This window comes from Phalangium opilio, unplaced genomic scaffold, assembly GCF_054372755.1.
Source record: "Phalangium opilio isolate 3A_F unplaced genomic scaffold, DU_Popi_V2 ptg000056l_1, whole genome shotgun sequence".
Classification (NCBI taxonomy): Eukaryota; Metazoa; Arthropoda; class Arachnida; order Opiliones; family Phalangiidae; genus Phalangium; species Phalangium opilio.
The window spans coordinates 5,024,809-5,042,802 of NW_028324175.1; the positions used below are offsets into that span (position 1 = coordinate 5,024,809).

Genomic DNA, 17,994 nt, shown 5'->3' on the forward strand with positions numbered 1-17,994 from the left:
TTGAATTTGTCCATAATACTTGTGCTTAGGTTTTAATTTCAAGGTTTCTTCCTTATGGTTTAAAAATTCAACCCCTTGATCATTTCGTTCAGAGGCGGCTTGGTAGCACCAGAAGGGGATAATAGAAGAAGGATGCCACTCTGTATCATCTTAATACATTAGTTATGTAACGTCATTCTTCCCAGGCTCAACCTTTTTGTTTGCTCTCCCGCTCATCAAACTACAGATGGGCATCGCACCGTAAGGTGAATTCTATAACTGTTTGGTACTAAATCCTCAGCAATCAAGTCCCTAACCTCGTCTTGGGGTGAGACAAAAATCCACAAGTGCGTCATGCCAAATAGTTTAAAGCAAATAGACTAATGACGAGGGAACTATTTATCGCGTATGTGATTCGGTTTAGTAACCTTGCTCCAAATGTTCCGATGTTGGGAAGAATGACGTTACTCTTACCACGATTTGTTGTGGTACACTTCTCTCGAAGAGAAGTATTATATACTTCTGGTAGCACCAATTACAGGGCATTTAACTTCAATTAAAATTGAATTATTTAAACCATCTGGAGAGCAAGCTAGATAAGGATGATCAGGATGAATGACTAATCCAATTCTTGTCACTTTTACACCAAATTTTGCCTCATATTTTGCAATTGCTAGGGGTTCGTTAAGGATTCCATATTGGGTATTTTCATTTCCACAAAATCTGGATTCAATAATTTTTTGAATCTTCAAGGACGGATCTTTCTGATAGGTGTAAAGCTCGTAGCATCTGCTTGCTGTTATTCTTATCAGTCTGTTACACGTCCATACGTGATCGTTCTGGCTAATGGATTTGATTGCAATATCTAGAGCCATGGCATTTGTGACTACAATGTTTTCTTCATAATAGAGTCTTTCACTTCGGGTTAGATTATCAATAAAGCTTTCAATATTCTCGTTTAAGACAGACATATTTTCGCTGTCTAACATAATATTAAAACAGATTTTGATATCACCAAAAGCGTCATCAGTAGAATTCATGGTGGTAGCGATAATTGAGTTGTTATCTTTTAAGGGAGATTAAAGGAATCGCTATCCCGATTTTTGGAGCAGGTAAAATATGTTTGTGGAGCGCTGTTTCATTCTTTGATACCAGAAGAAGCCTCAATAATATACTCCTTTGCTTTTCTTTATCAAATGATGAAACATCGGATCAAATCTAGATCAGCTGATAAAGAACATGGAACAGGATGTCAAGGCGCTAAGGAATGGTCTCAATTTAAAAGGTCTCTTTTTAAACATTGACAAGACCAAATTTATGGTATTCTCCCCAAATAAAAAACTGCGAGTACACGCCGACCATTTAAATTCTTTGTGCACCGGCGAAATAACTCGTGTAACCTCTTTCAAGTACCTAGGGGTATGGATCGACGACCAATTAACCTGGACAAAGCAGATTAAATACGTCTCAAACAAAGTGAAAACTAGAATATGGCTCCTCAGACCTCTACAAAATTATCTGGATATATCTACACTGCGCCTAATCTACAATGCCTGTATAAAACCAGTTTTCGACTACGGAGATATCTTTTACCATAACTCCACCTCAAGCAATATTGCTAGACTAGAATCTCTTTATAAACTCTGTACAAAACTCATAACCAATACCCCAAAATATTCTTCCGCAACCAAGGCTAAAGAATTAGCCCAAATCACCTCCCCAACATTTAACTACAGATCAAATCTTTTAACTCTGATGTATAACATCAAAAATAAAAACGTCCCACAATAAATGCAAGAGTGGTTCCCAGACCCTAAGAAATCTCGCTACAGTAGTGCTCACAGAAATAATTTTTATGTGGAGGTTTTTGACTCTAAATTCCGCGCCAAAAGTGTTAAACATAGAGGCATCAAAGCCTGGAACGACCTACCCACCTCAATAAAAACTCTAAAATCAAAGACTAAATTTAAATCTACCATAAAAGAACTTTTAAGTGCTTGACTTTTTTTTAATTTTTCTTCCTAAATTAATTTTATCTTGACGGACACCTTTGTAAATAAGATTTTTTTCTTAATGGTTGCTCCAATAAAAGCCTTTATTATTATTATTATTATTATCATATTTCGCTCGTCCAACACAACAAAGTTCTTCGGTGGTTGTGCCTTTGCGCATTTCAACTGCCTTTTTCTTAAGTTTCCCCCATTTCTGAGTAATATCTGCGCGTGTTTTTTCCTCTTTCGATAATGTCTCAGATCGGTTCACGAGCAAAAGCACAGCTATACAGTGTTTGCAAAATCCCCCACTACCACGCACTTGGACATGAACAAAGAACAGTAAACTCTGAAAAATGCTTGTTCAACTCCAGAATTACGTGATGTGGCTCTCCAGAAAAAGCTGATGACTGCAATACAAGGGCTTCTATTTTGTGGCCTTTAAGCTTTTCAGATTCTCCAGTCACGCTGCATGAAATGACGTGATTACTCCTTAATTTTTCCTCTCCTTGTTGCAGACAATTAACTCTAGTTCCAATATAGTCTAATATATTCGTTAATGGCAGTCTGACATCAACTACTACAAAAAATAAAAGTACCATTTCCGGCATTAAATAGTTTCAAGGGCCAAGGCTTATTGCTTACCATCTTCAGTATAGAGCAATTTCTTTCCCATATACGGCAACGTCATAACACTCTATCTCTTACCTTAGTGATATCCCCCTCCCCTTCCCTTCCGGGGGCAAATAGTATTCTCTAGTACAAAGTTGCCCCTAACGTAGGGGGATACACAGTTCACTCCCCTCTCAACCGAAATTACTCTATAGAAAGTTGCGTTATTTATTTCGTTGGCCATTAACTCGCTTTACACCGGAAAGTTTACAAATTATTATCAGGTAAAAAATAAATTTTAGGATAGATTTTACTCACGTCAGACGTCACATCGAAGAGTACGCAACAGATATTTTTTGTTTCCTTTAGATCGTAGTTCTACTTTTTCGCCGCTAGGGGAGCTATAGTATCTTTTGGTTGCTAATACTGTAGTTATGTAAAGTCATTCTTCCCGGGCGAGGGAGCCCTTCTCGTTTGCTCTCCCGCTCATCAAACTTCAGATGGTCCTCTATAGCACCGTGCTATGGTGAAGTCCATAATTGTTTGGTAATAAATCCCCAACACAAACCTTGATTGTCTTGACGTGGGACATAAATAGTTAAACGCTAATAGAGTAATGATGAGGGAACTATTTATCGCGTATTTGATTCGGTTTAGTTTACTTGCTCCAAATAATCCGATGTTGGGAAGGATGACGTTACTCTTACCACGATTTGTGGTGGTACACTTCTCTCGAAGTATTATATACTTCTGATTTCATACACAACCAGGGTTCGGTTCAGGCGAAATTTTTATAATGAAAATCCCTGACTTTTCCCTGGCCATTTTAAGGACGCGTTTACCAAAGCCTACTTCATGGTCACACCTGCAGCCCATATTTATCATTGCTCAAAGCATTGTTAAATTTCCCAAACAAAATCCCTGACGCCTCCAGCTTATCCCTGACCATTTAAAGGTGATTACCAAAGCCCACTTCATGGTCACTGCTGTTTAATTTCCCAAACGAAGTCCCTGACCTTCTGTCCCATCAATGGCTTTAGAAAATCCCTGACTTAAGCCCGATTTTCCCCCATTCTACAGAAAAAAAGCGTTCACTCACCTCGCAAATCATGCACCGCTTTTTGCGCCAATCAACCTTGGTCGACTGAGATGGATCTTGAGAAATCTGTTCGGCAAAGAGGGTTTCGAATACGTGTCGAACAAGAGGAGTCGTCGTTGCCAGAGTATTGGAAGCTGGCTTCTTCGTGGGAACTTTGGGTCGCTTATTCTTACTATAACGCAAAGGGAAAAATAAATTCAAAACTAAATTCTCATGTAATAATAACAATAAAAAATTTCGACCATATCCTCCTCTACGCTATTAAGTAATCAGGGTTCATACTTCAACTTTTGGAAAACAAATTTCCCTGAGATTTCCAGGTTTTTCCCGTATATGGAGTATCCTATAAAGCAAGTGTTAACGAATGAGGGGAGGCTATAACACAATCAAAGAACATCCCCGTATCTCTAGTACAACCAGAGTTATGAGCCTCCATAGTATAGTTTAATGTTAATCCTATGGAGGGTATGTTCATGAACATTTTGTTTAATTACTCGGCCCCTTTTTACTCGAATCTCAAGTTTTTAGTATGGTTGGATGGGGGGCAAACGGTATGATTATAGTTTGTGGGTAATCAGCCATAACTGACGTAAATCGCTGAGTATTAAGTGGAAACTATTTTTACAGTATATATCAGACCTCGGGGACTTCCGGAAAATATGTCTCAAAAAAAAAGAAATAAATTTTTTTTTTTTTTTTTTGGTTATAACATTTGGGGGTGACGAGCTAGGGCTTGAGAAGCATTAGAATTCCATAGGGAGGCGATAAACAACAAAATTTTGGAAAAGGTGTAATATTATTTGGGAAGTAAATGAAGACAAACAACAAAATTTTGGAAAAGGTGTAATATTATTTGGGAAGTAGATGAAGATAAACAACAAAATTTTGGAAAAGGTGTAATATTATTTGGGAAGTAGATGAAGATAAAAACAAAATTTTGGAAAAGGTGTAATATTATTTGGGAAGTAGATGAAGATAAACAACAAAATTTTGGAAAAGGTGTAATATTATTTGGCAAGTAGATGAAGATAAAAACAAAATTTTGGAAAAGGTGTTATATTATTTGGGAAGTAGATGAAGATAAAAACAAAATTTTGGAAAAGGTGTAATATTATTTGGGAAGTAGATGAAGATAAAAACAAAATTTTGGAAAAGGTGTAATATTATTTGGTAACCCTTACCCAAAAATAGACCTCCAAGTATTGCCTAAAATTAGTCCAATATAGACCTGCTATTTATTTATATTTCACGTTGACCGTTTACGTAAAAATTACGTGACTTACACTTGATTGTCATTTGTGATAAGAGTCATATTATCACTCGTTATAAACCTGTGTGACACCTGATCACTAATTTTTCACTAGACATACGTGACACATAATCACCCGTTATTGACCCAAGAGACAGCCAACGTGAGTGAAAAATAATCACCCATTATTGACCCAAAAGACATGCGACATACGTGACACATTATCACCCGTTATTGACCCGAGATGTAAAATAATCACCCGTTATTGACCCAAAAGCCACTCGATATGAGTGACAAATAATCACCCGCTATTAACCCAAAAGACACCCGACATGAGTGATACATTATCACCCGTTATTTACTCGAGATGACAAATAATCACCCCTTATTGACCCAAAAGCCACCCGACATGAGTGAAAAATAATCACCCCTTATTGACCCAAAAGCCACCCGACATGAGTGAAAAATAATCACCCGCTATGGACCCAAAGCCACCCGACATGAGTAACAAATAATCACCCGTTATAGACCCAAAGACACCCGACATACGTGACAAATAATCACCCGTTATTGACCCGAGATGTAAAATAATCACCCGAGATTACAGATAATTAATCACCCGTTTTTGACCCTAGATGACAGATAATTAATCACCCGTTATTGACCCTAGATGACAGATAATTAATCACCCGTTATTGACCCAAAAGCCACCCGACTCGAGGTGACAAATAATCACCCGCTATTGACCCAAAAGACGCCCGACATGAGTGACACATTATCACCCGTTATTTACTCGAGATGACAAATAATCACCCGTTATTGACCCGAGATCACAAATAATCACCCGTTATTGACCCAAAAGCCACCCGAGATGAGTGACAAATAATAACTTGCCATGGACCGGAAAGACACACGACATGAATGACAAATAATCGCCCGTTATTGAACCGACGTACGTGACAAATTATCTCTTGCAACAGACCTGGGATACACCTGATAAAAGTGACAAATTTTGGCTTAAGATAGACCTGAGATACACCTTAAATAGTTGATATTATATCACTAATTTATCTGAAATACACCTAATATAAGTGACACGCGAAGGTTCTCCCCCATTCGGCTGTACCCAAAATTCAAAAGTCCCATTCAAATGAAACCCCGCATGTCGGCGGTTTTCGAAAAATATGGACGGTGTCAAGTGGCTGCACTTAACGATAATTGAACATTGCATCGATATCCACGATTGATTTAAGAATCCGAGGACGCAATGATCGATTCATTCAATTACGAGATACTGGCTTATCTATCATTATGGGAAATGTAAAATAAGGCATACTACGAAATTGGTCATCTGTTATTACGCTTAAATGATAATTACAAGTTGGGAAAACCAAAATATTACCTCTCCGAGGAGGACTACTTACAAACTTACTTACCCAGATATGGAAATGTTTCTTTTTTTAAGAACAAATACTGAAGTTAAAATTTATGAAATATTAAAGCAGTATACAAAGCATAGCATATATACTGTAAATCAGACGACATTTTACATCCAATAAGGATATACTTGTACACATTAAAATCATCCGACGGGGGAAAAACGGGAAATGAAGAGCTAAAACTTTGGAGGGATATTACCTTTACGTTTTTGTAAAGGCCCAATTTTCTACTCCTCAACTGTTTGCCCTCTATGTTCAAAGCCATATTCACAACAGGGTTGCCATGTAAACACTATCCTCTCGTTTCACCTCAACGATTTTCTTAGTTTGTCAACATGACTGTTAACGTTACATAACACCAAAGCTTATTTGTGGCTACACACACTGAAAGTAAATGCGCACCATAAAAAGCATGAAAACACGAAGCTATAATCCGATTACGATCAGACCTTTCACTGGTCTGGGCTGCGTCCAGCAGAGCTCCCCAAAATGACAGCGGATTTTGGAAAACGTTTACCGGTGAGATCTGTCGTCCTAGCTTTTCTCCGGTCATCGGTGTTTTAAAAATTACGCTAGCGCAATAAAGCGTGCAAGGTAGCAAGGCTTAACAAAAATTGTATGATAACATATTTAAAGAGATAAATAATAACAACTTTTATAATTAAAATTAGAAAGTAACATGTCTCTTAAAATTCTCGCGTGATCAACTGGTTTCACGCCAATTAAATAGCTATAGTCCCATCAGAATCAGCAAGAGCTATTTGTATTAATTCCTCCATGTTTTTTCGCCAAGCTGAGAACTACGCGTTTTACGTCACGTTTTCCAAAAACCCGACTATTTTCTTTGAAGACCGCGCTGGCTCAGCGCTAAGCACCGTGACGTCAAATTCAAAAACAAAATCCCGTCCTGTAGGACACTACTAACAGCGCTGAGCTCTGCTGAACGCGGCCCAGATATCCACCATGATTATAAAGTTTAAGCCTAATTATTTAAAAGTGTATTAACTTTCGGCTCACTCTGAACCGTTAATGTCTCTGCATTACAGAAACGAAAACCAAGCGTTTACTTTTTGGTTCACTAGGCCTATTGACAAATAAAAGTTCAATTGACCAATATCGTTGCATTCTTCTTGAAATCACTATAGAAAGGATTATGCTATAAACAGATGAAGTATAGCTTAAGTAATATATAAACATCCATTTCAAATAACAATATTAAAAAACATCCTTGGAATATCAAAATGAAACAGCTACAAATGTTCTAAATGCATCGTAATTACGAAAAAGATTTCCACATATTCACTTTATATTATGGAAAAAGTGAATATTAAGGTTCTGTAGGATTTCTTAACAAAGCGAACTGCTAACTCGGCGCACTAGTGTGACAACGGACAGACACACACAGACAAAAAAATAGACTGCCTTTTAACTCTTTCCGTTTTAATTTTGAGTTGAGAAACAAGATTATCTTAAATATTAAAATAAATATAATTAATATTAAATATTTTCTTCGTTAGTTGTTCGCCTTATTGAGCGTTACATCGTCTTGATAAAGAACAATTAAACATTCTTGAGAGACTTGACTAATATTGGCGTTTAAAATGAAGCATACGCCGGTTGCTTCACTTTATTCAAATAGGTAGTATATAAGGATTTCGAATCGCAGCTATGGATAAGAACAGCGCAATTGCGTGAACCTTTGGTGGAAGCCCCGCCATTGGGAGGCCGGACGTTTCTCGTAACCCTGGCCGATCGCCGCGTATGTCTTAACCTTGAGGATGATGATGGAGTAGAAGCCAGGTGTGCAGACTGGTGTCCATGTGGGATGGACAAAAACAATGACCAGAAGATGGTGGTGTAGAAGCCAGGTGTACAGACTGGTGTCCTTGTGGGATGGACAAAAACAAAGACCAGAAGATGGTGGTGTAAAAGCCAGGTGTACAGACTGGTGTCCATGTGGGGTGGACAAAAACAAAGACCAGAAGATGGTGGTGTAGAAGCCAGGTGTACAGACTGGTGTCCATGTGGGATGGACAAAAACAAAGACCAGAAGATGGTGGTGTTAGAAGCCAGTAAGTACAGACTGGTGTCTATGTGGGATAGACAAAAGCAACGCCCAGAAGGTGGTGGTGTTAGAAACCAGTGAATACAGATTGGTGTTCATGTGGAATGGACAATTGACGAGTCAGATGAAATAATAGTGGCCTGTTGAATTGTGGATAGCCTCAAGTTTTGAATTTTCCGGGAACTGTGAATGCGGTCCGGAAATGGCGAACACATTTGCTTCGATTCGGAAACTGCGAACGCGGTCCCCTGGGGTGTAAGTCAATAACAACAGCCTGACACACACACACACACACAGACATGCCTGTCGATTTTAGAACCTCTCCGTGACATACGTCACTCGGAGAGGTAAAAATGAAAAAAATATATTTATTTCTCAGCTAACAAACTTAATGAAAAAGACTTCTGATCTTATCTTTCATTTTTATTCAAAATCTTTATTATAATACGAATTAAAGGAAGCACTATCATACCAAGATAGGGCCGAATAAATGACACAAATGATATCACCTGTTATTGATCTGAGATAAACCTGAGATAAATGATAATGTATCACTCGCTATTGATCTAAGTGAGATCACTCGTTAGTGATCTAAGATACACCCGACATAAATGAAAATTTGTCACTCGTTAGTGATCTGAGATACACCCGACATAAATGAAAATTTGTCTCTCGTTAGTGATCTGAGATACACCCGACATAAATGAAAATTTGTCACTCGTTAGTGATCTGAGATACACCCGACATTTGTCACTCGTTAGTGATCTGAGATACACCCGACATAAATGAAAATTTGTCACTCGTTAGTGATCTGAGATACACCCGACATAAATGAAAATTTGTCACTCGTTAGTGATCTGAGATACACCCGACATTTGTCACTCGTTAGTGATCTGAGATACACCCGACATAAATGAAAATTTGTCACTCGTTAGTGATCTGAGATACACCCGACATAAATGAAAATTTGTCACTCGTTAGTGATCTGAGATACACCCGACATAAATGAAAATTTGTCACTCGTTAGTGATCTGAGATACACCCGACATAAATGAAAATTTGCCACTCGTTAGTGATCTAAGATACACCCGACATAAATGAAAATTTGTCACTCGTTAGTGATCTGAGATACACCCGACATAAATGAAAATTTGTCACTCGTTAGTGATCTAAGATACACCCGACATAAATGAAAATTTGTCACTCGTTAGTGATCTAAGATACACCCGACATAAACAGGGGCGTTCCGAAGGCCCTAGGTTTTGGGGGGGAGCCCACCTAATTTTGCCAACTACAAACCAAAAATTTCCCAAGCGACACGTAGTAATGTAGTATCATGTTACTCTGTTTCGTAAAATAGTTTTGAAATGAAAATCACTGACTAAATTTATGAAATTTCCCCGACCAAATTTTTAAATTTCCTTGACTAAATTTATCAACTTTCCCTGACTAAATTTATCAAATTTTCCCGACTAAATTCATCAAATTTCCCCGACTAAATTTATCAAATATCCCCGACTAAAATTTATCAAATATCCCCGACTAAAATTTATCAAATATCCCCGACTAAAATTTATCAAATATCCCCGACTAAAATTTATCAAATATCCCCGACTAAAATTTATCAAATATCCCCGACTAAAATTTATCAAAATTTCCCTGACTAAATTCATCAAGTTTCCCTGATCAAATTCATCAAGTTTCCCTGATCAAATTCATCAAGTTTCCCTGATCAAATTCATCAAGTTTCCCTGATCAAATTCATCAAGTTTCCCTGATCAAATTCATCAAGTTTCCCTGATCAAATTCATCAAGTTTCCCTGATCAAATTCATCAAGTTTCCCTGACCATTTGCAATAACTCACATGGCGAACATATACTTTGAAACTAGTTATTATATAAAATTGTTGAAAATATAGGATAATAATTTACTAGTAAGTGAAAAAGTGACTAATTATTTTGAAAATAGTGAACTGAAAGTAACTAAAAGTTACTAAATGAAGGTACATAAAAGAGCTGGGTCGTGTAAAATCTTACTATGCTTCCAACACTCATTCAAAGCAAATCACTTCACTGATTCCTTAATTCGAACTTCTGTTTGTAATTAAAGACGTTAAAAAAGTGTGTCTTGTAATGAACCACCGTCTATAAGTTGATATAATGAGATCAAATGCTCCCTCGTACAATGAATATTGTAAAATGACTTGAATCATTTTGACAAGAGTCATTATTGTTATAGATATAAGAATTCTATTTTGTTTGAATAAAATCCCATTAAAGTTATATTCGGAGCGAGCGAAGCGAGCTCCGTGATTTTTGGGCTCTGCTCAAATCTCTGATTCCGGTCACTCTGATACTGTTTTCCAGAATTTCAATTTCACTCCAAAATATTTTTCCCTGACATTTCCCTGGCCTTTTAGGTCCATTTTCAATTTCCCTGAGCTTCATTTTGCCAAGTGAGCGTCAATTTGCCAACTCGACAAAATTTTAGGGGGGAGAGCCTCCCCCCCTGTCCCCCCCATGGGATCGCCCCTGGACATAAATGAAAATTTGTCACTCGATAGTGATCTGTGATACACCTGTCAAAACTGATGTTTCACTCCTTATTGATCTGAGATACATCTGACATAATAGATAATTTATCACTCGCTATTCAACTGAGTAACACCAAAGGTTACACCAAACATAAATGTTAAAACATTAATTCGTTTAAGTGTGTGACATAAATCAGTTACTGAATTTCGGGTGAATATCGAATCTCCAATATCCACTATGGTTTATATATGTTGGTGATTCTTGGATGAATCGCGGACCTCACATTAATTCTTGAATGTTTCTGACGAGCGCAGCTAGTATATCTCTGGTGAAAATTGAATGTGTAATATTCACCAACCTCAGTACATAAATGGTAATTTATGAGTCGCTATTGATCTGAAATACACCTGGCATGAATGATAATTGGTCACCCATTATTGATCTGAGATACACCTGACATATATGATAATTTGTCACCCATTATTGATCTGAGATACACCTGACATATATGATAATTTGTCACCCATTATTGAACTGAGATAAACCTGGCATAAATGATAATTTGTCACCCATTATTTATCTGAGATGCACTTGACATAAATGATAATTTGTCACCCATTATTTATCTGAGATGCACTTGACATAAATGATATTTTGTCACCCATTATTTATCTGAGATGAACTTGACATAAATGAAAATGTATCACTTTCTATTAATATGAGATACAAGTGATAATTTATCACTCGCTGTAGATCTGAGATACACCAGACATAAATGATAAACCATTAATCCACGTATATGCAGTTGGTGAATTTCGGGTGAATATCGAATCTTCAATATTCGCTACGTTTCATAAGTTACTGTTGGTGGTCCTTGGATGAATGGCGGACTGTACATTAATTCATGAATGTTTGTGATGTGCGCGGCTGGTGTAATTCGGGTAATTATTGAATGTCCAATATTCAACAAGGTGTACATAAACCCAGTGAAGTGTTACTTGTTGTCAGATATTCATCCGACACGCGCTCACTGAGTTCTTAACAAACAGTATCGACAGAGCCCCGAAGTGATTTCTGGATGTTATTCACCTGATATTGCTATCAGGAACCCTCATTTCATAAAGACTTTGCCTTGAACGTGACCGATATCCATGGGTGTATATTAGTGATGCGAGTGTCACCCATGAATCACCTTGAGTATGAAAAGTCATCTAACGTGACACTTTAATGAGCTGGTATTCACTAATGAAATACTTCTCAAACACAAGTGATAATCATTGACACGTTGTGTCACGACATATTCACTTGTACTTGGGAACAATCACGTGAAATTCATGTAATATCTACCTATTTATCATGCAATATTAGTAAGGGGCTTCTTAATCTCTTTAATACACTTACTAATTAGGCTCAATTCACATGAAATCCTTCGCTCGAGGTTCGAAACTTAGAGCAGACAGATGGTCATGTGAGGTTTACGTAATTTTTCTAGACTTAAACGCGCCTCTAGAGGAAAATCGTGGCGATTTAGAAGGTCCAGAAAAAAAATTGGGGCCCGCATGGGCCTTGTGTATCTCGTTGGTAGTGATCTTACTATTATTATTAGGCTGTATTACTAAGCCTTTGATAGTGCCTCACCAGGCATCGCTTAACCCTGAATCTATAACGTACCTCGCTCACTTTATGACAAGCTCCAGTTTGTAACCAGTGACAAACTTATGGAATGAACATATCTTATAAACTTATGATATAATCCTATTCATTTCTTACAGGTCCTAGAACTTCTATTTCTGTTAAGCAAATCGAAGGGGGACTCCGTGACAGTTAAAACAACTATTATGAATTTACTACCCCTATTGTAAGTATATGTGAAGATTGGGTCTTAGGGATTCTTGGGGGTTCTGATACCAAGAAGTGATATCTAGTTTATTAGGGAGAAGGTATGAGATGCCTAAGTATTCGCGCGTCATAGTCCCAGTCCCACTTTCAAAATACCAAGGGGGGGGGGCTATACGTAAAAGGAGGCCGGGCTATTTCGCCAACCTCTCCTCAGTCGGAAAATACGTAATATTCGTCATCGCGTCGCGCTAATAAAATAGATATCACTTCTTGCTGATACTAAATATGCCTAAAAGTTGAAAATGTGAAAATGAAATAATCATTAAAAAATTTAATTTTGGCATCAGCCGCTAAATATATAATTAAAGCAAGTCGCGGTTGAGGTTTAGTTTAAAGAAATGCCACTAGGTGGCTCTCACTCTTTTATAGTCGAGGATTGGAGGTCAGTTAGCTCGCGCGGGTAGCGTAGCGGTCCTATAATTCCTATAAAATTCTATATTTTTGAACCTGTCGTCTATTATTCTGTAATTTTATGAAAGGTCCTATAATTTTTACTTTGTCTGTGCTAAGCATTTGACAGCCCGTCACTAGGCGTCGCTTTACCCTGAATCTATCACCTACGTCATTTCATGACAAGCTCCAGTTTGTAGCCAGTTACAAACTTTTGGAATGAACATAACTTAAGTTGTTAATAATTGGTACCCTAGAAGGAGCAATTTAGGAAATACTCTTGTATTTCTAATTATTTTGCAGACACGCGAGTTCCTTCTGCGCATCTTAAAAAAATGCACTCGTACGTTTTTGGAACAATTTTTAAATGTTACTTATCGAGACGCCAACTTCAAAGTCTTAAAAACGTGGCTGCTAAAAGGTTTAACGGAAGCCTTTGATGACAAGTTGCCACTCCTCGCTATTCAAGTTATTAATAAAGTTATTAAGGTATTTATAACATACAGAATAGCATTCTCAAATTAAAAATAAATAAATAAATAGCCCAAATGGCATTTATAAGGGTTTCAGGAGGGGTTTTTACCCAGATTAACTTGAAACTAATATAGTAAACGCGAAATTGGATTTTCTTCAATTTTTGGATTACTTGAATTTATTTCGCTTTTAAAATTTCCCGAAATGTGTCAAATTACTCATTAACTTTAGATATATTTTTCACTTTTAAACACTTAGAAATAAGTTTAGAATTCAATTCATTATTTGAACAACTTATAAGGCCATCTTTCAATATAAGTTTTTTTTTAAAATACTATTTGTAAAAATCTATCAGCTGACATTTCGTAAGTTTTATGATACCCTAATTTAAATGTTCGCAAGTTGATATTGCTTCTTTTTTTAGAGAATTCACGCATTGGAGAGCACTAACGAGGAAAGGGATTTTGCATTTCCCTAGCATAACTTGTATTACTATGGGTTTTTTTAGGCAGAATAATTAGTATGTGATTTTCAGAATATTAAAAAATAAAAACCATAAATCCATCAAAACTACTTAGTAATTTATTTATACTTATTTCTTTTCAAAATAAACTTCAAAACAAAGTGGCGTAGTGAAATAAAATGATTTTTTTTTTGATATTCATATATATATTTATTTATATATGTGTATGCATTGCTTTGTTTGGTTAACCACCTTTTATAGGCCTCTGTGGTTGTCAGTAACTTTGGATACGAGATAATTATTATTAACAAAACCGCCTCGTAATACCCAAATTCCTGATTGGGTATACATAAAACAAGAGCTACCGTGATATTTTTGAAGTTTGAAATGCAGTCTGTGCAGACGAATTTTAATTTGAAGTTGCTATTGGTCATGGCATTAACCAATAACAGGCTGATACCCATATAAATCCCGCCTTTCAAGATTTTTGGGTAGAGCCATCTAGTGAGCGAAAATCGAGTTACGGGTGGCCCGCGCTTTGCTTTAAATTGAAAATTTCAGGTAACAAAAAAATATACCTTAAATGAACGGCCTTTTTCTGAATATAAATGGAATTAAGTATAATAAGTTAAAAACAGGAAATATATGATCTCTTATTACAAAATAATTAGCATTTAATGCTTGATTTTTTTAAGACTAATTAAATGCTAATTATTTTGCAATGAGAGATATTTAGTTTTCATTTTATATTTAAAAAAGGCCGTACTTTTAAAGGTATAATGTTATGTTACCTGAACTTTTCCTTTAAATGCGATGTTAATTATTTTATTGCATTTAATAGAATAATGGCGTCACCAATGAGATCCTTACCACTATTAAGAAAGTGGGTCTTCTTGAAGTAATCAACGAGATTTTTCTCAACAATAAAATTAACAGTTCAGCGACTGGTGTCTTAAATGTTCAAGTAGAATGTTTAAATTTAGTCGCGGGTAAATATTGAGTTTTATATTTATTTGTACTTTTCATACTATTAAAGGGAGGGTGAAATGAAAAATCAAGTCGGGTGCAAATATCATATCTTCAGACGAGCCCTATATGTGCCCGACCTGCTCTCTACCAGCCTTAAGTGACTCGTTTTTTGCTATTCAAGAACCTACATCTCCGGATCATTCCGCCTTATCGACACAGCCCCCTCGACGTTCGAATTGCATCACTTTCTTCCATGCCAATGTTCGAAGCCTGCGTAACAAGCTGAACGATCTAGCACTTTTGAACTCCTCGCGCTATGATATCATTGGCCACACGGAAACTTGGCTGGACTCTTCGGTTATGGATTCGGAGTTACTACCCCCGGAATACATAACTTTCCGGAAGGATCGTCCTACCAGAGGTGGCGGTGTTTTATTATCGTTGCATGAATCATTACATCCTGTTCCTGTCGAGCTCCCATGCGCATTCCAAACCTCTGACGATGGGATTCCAATCGAAGCGGTATTTGTGACCTTTACTTGCGGCTTTCATTCGGCTGTGGTCGGTTGTGTCTATCGTCCACCAAGACCAAGTTCTTCCCTGGCTTACCTGGTTACGCTTTGCGACCTTTTTGGACACCTCCATGAGACCCTGCCGCCACATGATGTGTTTCATTTGATGGGCGACTTGAACCCGATTTAGCGTTTTTGTCTGTCATTTAATAAAAGATTAAAAATGTGTTTAAGGGCTAAGCGAGGTTAAGTAAAATACAGTTGAAACTGAAAGTGACAGTCTTGTTTGTAATAAATTGTTCAAGAACGCAGACGGTATTTCCTGGATGTTTCACTATGCAAAATGGTCTTATAATTAGAAGAAGAATCGATAAAAAATAACTTTATTTTCCTCTTTATCCTCCCTTTAAGGGCTAGGGTATGTTCAATAAAATATCAAGCAAAAATTCAAGCTGAAAGTGACTGTCCTGTTTGTATAAAATAGTTCAATAAAGCACACGAGCATTCTTCAGTTTGAAACTCGAAGGAAGTCTTGTTATTTGAAAATTTTCCTCCAAATTTTATAAAAAAATTTCAAATTTTAACTAGTTATCAATAATGATATTAATAGTTATCCAAAATTTCTTTAAAAAGGATAATTTTCTTTCCTACACAATAAAAGTCTTAAAACACAAAATGGCCTAATATCCCAATACCTCCCAAAGTTAGTATTTTTGCCATAGAAAATAAACGAAAGGAGTAGCAGACCAGCAGCGCAGAGAGACCAACTTCAAGTGCTTACCGTTCGGGTTCGTTTTAGCTGTTAGCTGTTATTTTCAGTTGTGATCATTGTTACCGGCATTAATTTTTTTTTCCTCATTTATTTGTTAGGGTTTTCCATCGGTAACTTTGAACGTCAGTTGTGAAATACGCCTTTGCCCATGCTTTGGTTGCGGTCGGCTTTATTATTAAGCCTCAACAGAGATAGATTTAATTTTAGTAGTAGGATTGGAGAACGGTTAGTGTTTAATTCAGTCCGACTCATAGCCCAGTATAGAGCCCTCCCTCTAACGAGTGATGAAAAGTTAAAATTTTCTGATTGCTCACTTAAGCTACGTTTTGCTGACGTAGTTGACGGGATCGGCGAAAAATACGTTATTCCTTTTTACCTTTGTTGCTTTGACACGCCTCTCCTTTCATACCCTTCCTTTCCGTGGAATTTGAATTCTCTATTCCCACTTCTAAAACTAAATCTATCCCTGGTCTCACATTTGCAGTAAACGCGGGAGGCTATAGCCCAACCTCAGGCTCCGTTTAGAGAAGCTCAATCGCGTAGCGAAAATTCCTAGCATAGAAGCCATCTCCTCTGAAGTTGTTTCTTATATGGAATAGTCGAATATGTCTATTTGAAGGGATCTCGTGAAGCGCATATGCCATCATGAATGAGTTTTTCACTGGGCTGCAATGAGTCGGGCTGAAGGCCCAAACGTAATTAATGTGAGTTCTAAATATTATGATATCATGGCCCAAATAACAAAATTTTCAAATCGATTCTCTCCTTCAAAAGACGCAGGTTTTCTCTTAAAGGGAGGGGAAAAGGAAATTTAAGTGATTTATTATTGATTCTTCTACTAATCCTGAGACCAGTATGCATAATGAAAAATTCAGGAAATACCTCCCATTTATTTTAATATTCAAATTAGGCTAAGATTTTAAGAATAGTTTCAAAAAAGGAACACCGACCAATCGCGTAACGCCGTGCCTTTTTGTTAACAAAATTCTCGTGGCACGCTCCATGTCTCGCGCCACAATTGTCACATCGCGCAAATTTTTTCAAGTCTCGCGATAAATTTATTCAACACGCAGCGTGCCAAGAGAAAATTGTTCATAAAAAGGCAGGGCGCTACGCGATTGGTCGGAGGTCCTTATTTAAAATTATTCATGAAATTTCAAACTAATCGTAGTTTAAAAATCGTTCGGTGTTATTTCTTGGATGTTTCACTGTCTTATGGAAAAATCAATAAAAAATTACTTTATTTTCCACTTCACCATCCCTTTAATCAACGTCTGATTTGTTTCGAAGTATTGCGCCACAAGACCAATCATATATATACGCATAAGGTGCCATAACATATAACAAGCATTATTACGACAAAGATACGATACTCGATTATGAATTATCGCCAATCTAACCAAAGTTGCCAGATTTTGAATAAAGGCTGATTACTCGTGACCTATTCATCCGAATTGAATTTGGTGAAAACTTTTCAAATATGAATCGACCCCAAGGAATCCGAAAATCGCATTTATATCCTCGAGAATCCAATATTGATAAGTTT

General features: G+C 36.9%; 1 protein-coding gene across 1 annotated transcript; it reads left to right on the plus strand.

Annotated features, from left to right (window-relative positions):
* Window positions 1-13,437: 13,437 nt before the first annotated feature.
* On the plus strand, window positions 13,438-16,201 carry LOC149668149 (uncharacterized). The gene is made up of 4 exons (XM_089841241.1): window positions 13,438-13,450; window positions 13,494-13,747; window positions 15,037-15,184; window positions 15,346-16,201. Exons 1-4 carry the CDS (start codon window positions 13,438-13,440, stop codon window positions 15,864-15,866), a joined length of 936 nt encoding a protein of 311 aa, XP_089697367.1. The 3' UTR covers window positions 15,867-16,201.
* Window positions 16,202-17,994: the final 1,793 nt, after the last annotated feature.